Source organism: Clytia hemisphaerica, unplaced genomic scaffold (assembly GCF_902728285.1).
Source record: "Clytia hemisphaerica strain Z4C2 unplaced genomic scaffold, Clytia hemisphaerica genome assembly, whole genome shotgun sequence".
NCBI lineage: Eukaryota > Metazoa > Cnidaria > Hydrozoa > Leptothecata > Clytiidae > Clytia > Clytia hemisphaerica.
In genome coordinates, this window is record NW_027103372.1 from 256,071 (window position 1) to 262,215 (window position 6,145).

Consider the following 6,145-nt stretch of genomic DNA (forward strand, 5'->3'; position numbering starts at 1 on the left):
TAATATATTAAGTAAAAACAACATGTATGTCAAAATCAATCTACGAACTTTTTCTTCAAATTCTATTTATTTTTTTAAGGTAAAAAAAAATCTTTTAAAAACGAAAAACAACAAGAGAATACTCTGAGAAACAATCAGGATGACAATTCCAATTTGTAAAGATGAGACGGCGTTCAAAATGCTCGTTCAAAAAGCAGCTAGGTATGTGTAAGAATATTTTACAAGAAGTATAGAATTTACAGTTTTTATTATTATAGTTTGAGATTTAAAAAGACAAAAGTATCAAAATGTAACAACCGTCAATATTGGTGTAATATTGTGGAAAAATTTTGGTATTAATTTGCTTTTTTCCATAGCCATGGTCAGTTGGTGGTTCTGCATTTCGAAGCAGATTGGGCAAAAGAATGTAAACAAATGAATGAAGTGTTGGAAGAACTGGCTAAAGAATACACGCATACTATTTTCCTTAGGGTAAAGAAAGTTTCGCCTTTCACTAAATGAATATCATTAGAAGAAGATCTGGTTCATCAAACTTCTATTACTGTCGGAACAAATTTTAGCAACTAACTAACTTTCAAGTTTCTATTCGCATTAAGTACCTAACCTATAAACCCCTTTGTTGATACTGCTTTGAATCGAAGGCTCTATCTAACATTATCATTATAGTCTAGAGCCTGATAATTTAGCTACCAACTTTTTTATTACAAATGCTAGTTAAACTAAGTAGACCCTTACTACAAGGAACTTTTTCAGTGCGATTTATTTCTCTTTTATTTTCACAGGTCGAAGCTGAGGAGGTGGAGAAAGTAACATTGCATTATGAAATCGAAAGTGTCCCTTCATTCGTTCTCCTAAAGGTTTGTGTATATTATTAGATTTAAAAGAAGTGTTAAGAAGTATAGCTTACACGGCCAGTTGCTTTGAGAATATTAGCTCAGTCTGGAATAAAATCAATAACTACCTTAAGGGAAGAAATTTTCGCGGAATTTAATGTCCTAGTTTTTTGACAAATCCGCGAAACATGAATATGGATTCTCAGGATTTAAAAAATCACGTCTAAAATTGGTCTTTTTAGGGAAAAATAGGCTATTTTTTAAGCAAAGAATTCACATCAACCGCCAAATTAAATTCCGTGAAACTTGTGAGTTTTGAGCTGTGAACCGCGAAATTAAATTCTGCGAAAATTTCTTCCCTTAAGGTATTTAAAATCATATTATTACTTTTAGATGTTTCATAGCTTTTAATTTTTCAAAACCAGCTGTTTCAGTGTGTTTCAGTAATAATTGTCATAAGGTCCTTTAGAAAAAGCAATGTTTTGTTTAACATATCTTTAGGAACAAAAGGTATTGACAAAAGTGGAAGGTGCTGATGCAGCGAAATTATCTTCAGCTGTCAAACATTACGCAACCTCTCATATTGCACCTACCATACAACCTGATAAAACTGAGGTATGTACCGATTATTTGCAGCAAGTAAAATTATGCATGTAAGGGTTTAGTTATAGCACCCAATCACCATGAGTTTACAGTGAATCATATATTGTTCAGATTTGCAACATTCACTTTGAGTTTTTTAGCAGTTTTCTATAATTTTTATGATATTTACGAAGATAATATTTTATGCTTCATATCTAACTGAGTATTTTTTCATGATAATATTTTAATGTAGAAACATACATATTACCTTTTCGGGGAAAAAATGTCGGGGGGGAGTGAGGAGAATGCCTCTAGGTGACGAAATTTTTCCCCGATGAAAAAGACCCCGACATTTTTTTCCCCGATATGGTATGGTATGTTAAACATCATCTAGATAATTGAAATACCATTTCTTTACAGAATATCAATGAGAAACTGAAGAAATTGATCAACGCTCGTCCTTGTATGTTGTTCATGAAAGGAAACCCATCAGAACCGAAATGTGGTAGGTGTTGATGTTTTTATCTATAGCGTCGTTGAGGCTAAGACTCCACTTCCTGGATTAAGATTTCGGGTTTTTTTCCACTGTCCTTTCTGGGGGAAAGAAGTACGGAAATAAGCTTGTGTTGAATAAGGAAACTGGTCAACTTACAGAAGCTCGTTTTTTTTTAACCAACCAGACTTCTGGAGAATGGCAGCGGAATCTTAGTTTAGCAAATGGAGTCTTAGCCGAAACGACGGTACTCGTTTTTATAAAACGTTTCAAGTGTTCGATTGCTTTTCTAGGTGCTTCTTTGCACCAATAGTAGATATGATGACAAATTGTCCAGTCTCAAGTGAGTTTACCTTTCATCGTGATTGTTCATTTTCGATAAATTTGGTTTCCAATCTTTAGCTTTAGGGTCTTTGTCTTCTACAATAAAACCGTAAAAGTATTATACAGTTGACGCTCTCTTATTCGACGTTCTATTATTCGATACGTCCCATTATTCGATAATATTGAAAGTCACCGTCAACAAGAAACCCTCTTAAACGACGCTTTGCTATTCGATACACTCCCTCATTTGATGAAAATCGAATTAGAGAGAGATTGTTACTACTGTTTACTATTCACGGTTTCCTTTATTATCCTATCATTCGGCATTTTAAACAAAAGAATTGACGAGAAAAATGTTTTTCCAAAATAATTATTTTTTCTTGTTCCACTACAACAACAGGCTTCAGTCGACAAGTGATTCAAATATTGCAAGAACAAGAAGTGAAGTTTGGAAGCTTTGATATTCTGTCTGATAATGAAGTTCGACAAGGTTTGTGATTTCTAATCTTCTACCCTGCACATTTCCTAATAACATTTTTCAAAAAGTTGCAATCAAAACAGCTAATTGCGAAGGTTTTCACTATTTTCTACAGACCTTGAGGTTATCCAATTCATCTCCGTGATAAACTTTTCCTCCTTTAAATTATTTGAACATCAAAATACTGAAATAGATTTCATCTTTTTCCTCAGGACTAAAAACATATTCAGATTGGCCAACTTATCCACAATTTTACGTCAACGGGGAACTTCTTGGCGGATTGGATATTATAAAGGTTTGTTTTATCATCTTAGTATCCCGTTTTTTACCCTAAGAAATAAACCTTAAAGTGAGACGAAAATATTTTTACAGACAGCCATGCTAATGATGATATTCAATAAACTCGATATTTTATGTGATTTAAACTTTAGGAACTGATAGAGAATGGCGAATTCAAAGATATGCTACCTAAACCAGAAGACCTCAATAAAAGGTAACATTTTGTTCTTCTTGTCTACATTTTTATGTGGCCGCATCTTTTTGATTAGCTAGACTATAAGGTCTCCTTCCATATATTTTTTGTGCATATCATCACTTGTATCTTTTCTGTAGTGTTAAATGGTAAATAAATACTTACTTACTTACAAACTTACCTAACTTATATCCATGAACTTTATAACTTTAGGAAGTTGTTGCCTATTATAACAAATTTGGGTACCATTGCTAAAATGAGCTAAAATGAATTATTTTTAAAGGTTGGAGACATTAACAAAACAACACAAATTGATGATTTTTATGAAAGGCAATCGTGAGGTATGTCTTAGACAGTAAACTCATCTCTTTTGGATTAGTACTTCCACCATTCAAATACTCGAACATCTCTTAACTTTCATTTTGTGGTGGAAAGAGTGAATCACAATAGACACATTAGACATTTTGTATGAGGGTTCTGATGGCTAATGGCTGATTCTCCCCTTTTGATGTGTTTTAATACTATAGCTTCTTCGAAAACTTCAAAACTGGAAGAGTACCTAAATAAATACTTCATTCCAAGCTTGCCTGGAGAATATTTTTTTCTAGATGATGAGAAAAAAAATAGGGTATGATTTAATGAAAAACTACTACTAACTATCTATTTTCACACAGGCGCCGAAATGTAAATTCAGTCGAGCACTAATGGAAATAATGCAACCTTTAAAGTAAGGGTTTTTTTCATTAACTACGTATTATCTACCTATCTAATGTTTTATGGAGGAATTATTGCACTGATGATGTAAAGAAATTTCACCAAGTAGCATAACCTAAATATAAGTGTTCATGTTTTCTTTTATACTGAAAATATCGCTTTATTATACCATATACCTAGCTACTTTGTGAGTTTTGATCTGATCTAATTCAAAATTGTTATTAACATTTTTAATAATTTAAATATCTCTTCACAGCTTGGATTTCCAAACGTTTGATATTCTACAAGACGAAGAGGTAGTGTTCTGTTGTAGAAAAATAATAGCCTTTACTTACTTAGTTAGACCGAAAAGACTGATACGTGCTTTAGGCTGAAATGTTAATTTATATGGCCCATTTATAGGTCATTATTTGTTCTCAAGAACCTTTTCCGATTTAAATTTCACTTGGTCTTGTATTTTATTCATAATACGGATACTTCCTCAAATACGTAGGACAATACGCGGGTTGTAAAATTACATAAATGCAGTCAAAACATGTGATTACTTGAAAAAGTGCACGTGATTTTATTTCCATTTTACTTAGTTTACAACTTACAGCTGATAACTTTATTAGTGTCAATAAATTCGAACCAATCAGAAATAAATGTCAAGCACGTAAAAATTTCGAGTAAAAGCGTGATTTGTCTTCAGACTGTAATTTTGCGCCTGTAAATTGAAAATTACAGATCATCTAGTCCTAACCATAATTACAGGCAACGGTTCCGTTTTTACTGGTTAGAAGTAACATAAAAGTTGAACTCAACCAATATTATGGATTTCATTTTGTTTTGCAGCGAAGCGAAACTCTAGTGTGTGAACGTGGTCTTATTACTGCTTCCCTTTTCTCACAGGTACGACAAGGTTTGAAGACGTTCTCAAACTGGCCGACTTTTCCACAAATTTATGTAAACGGTGAATTCGTTGGTGGACTTGACATCATCAAGGTGAGGTTTCTTTTCAAGATGACAATTTATTAATTTTCTTGTCATAGAGCTTTTTCAGATTAAAACTTTTTCAGGAGGCCGAAAAAACTGGAGGAGGATTTTTCGGTACCTGCTTAGAAATCTTAGAAATATCTGCTCATCTCTTTCCCATTCATCAAGTAAGAATTCTTCGAATATCCGGTGATTTTCGAATGTTCTCTTTTTTTCAGGAGCTGAAGGAAAACGATGAATTGGAATCAACTTTGAACCCTTCGTCATAATTTTTTCTTTTCGTTGTTGCTTTACAAATATAACTGATATAAATTTTATAACTTTCTATCTCATTTTCTCATTCCCTTACTACTACCAATACCATTCAGCTGTTACATAAATAACACTGTAGACTGATAGTACGAATCGAGGATGGAAAGTACAGACCCTAGACCAGGAAAGATGAAAAACTCTTGTATAAAGTTTACCAAAAGTTTGAGAGAAAAAAACAGTATTCAAAGTTTACTGATGTTTTCCTTAGCCATGCTCAGCTTCAACATCATACAAATGTGATACAATCTTCAGCGCTTTATGATTATGAAACACTCTAGTTATAGCAAACAAAGTATGTATCCAACCGTTAGATAAAGTTCGTTCCAAATAAAAAATGAGTACCAAAAAGAGGGACATTTCGAACCTTTTTAGAAAGACTGTAAAAAGTATACGTCCACATAGTACGTATGCACTAAGGGGGGAGTGAGTCTTCTCAAAAGCGTATGCTTGCGTACGGGGGGAGGGGAGGGGTCAAAGGAAAGTGTACATACGCAGAGAAAAAATTTCATAGCCCTTTTTTGCTTGTTTTTTTTGTCGATTTTTACGTTTTATATACGCATCAAGTCAAGGAAAAGAAAAAGTTTCTTAATAAACATTGAGTTTCATGTATGAAATAAAGGTCTTAACCAAACGATTTGAATTCGAAATTTTCTTCAACTGAGGGGGGGGGTGTGGATGAAAAGTACGTACTTACCAGCGGGGGGTATAGCCATTTGCGTACGCTTGCGTACAGTGGGGGAGGGGGTATCCGATTTTCGACATTTTAGTGCGTACGTACTATGTGGACGGCCCCTATAGGCAGAACAGATCTACAATATCATGGACAAAAATAAAATATTATTGAGACAAAGGGAAATTCCTGCAAAATTTTAAACACCGCAAATAATCTGTGTAACTGTTATCAACTACGGTTTCAAAGTATAGTTTTAACCTTCAACATTGTTCCAATAGGCTGGCAATAT

The 6,145-nt window shown here is 33.5% G+C and overlaps 1 protein-coding gene across 1 annotated transcript; it reads left to right on the forward strand.

Moving 5' to 3' along the window:
* Window positions 1-79: 79 nt before the first annotated feature.
* LOC136823281 (glutaredoxin-3-like) lies at window positions 80-5,191 on the forward strand. The gene is made up of 13 exons (XM_067079464.1): window positions 80-201; window positions 357-471; window positions 783-857; window positions 1,335-1,448; window positions 1,836-1,920; window positions 2,633-2,722; window positions 2,923-3,005; window positions 3,142-3,203; window positions 3,466-3,523; window positions 3,857-3,909; window positions 4,153-4,192; window positions 4,788-4,880; window positions 5,090-5,191. Exons 1-13 carry the CDS (start codon window positions 140-142, stop codon window positions 5,138-5,140), a joined length of 981 nt encoding a protein of 326 aa, XP_066935565.1. The 5' UTR covers window positions 80-139; the 3' UTR covers window positions 5,141-5,191.
* The last annotated feature ends 954 nt before the right edge of the window (window positions 5,192-6,145 follow it).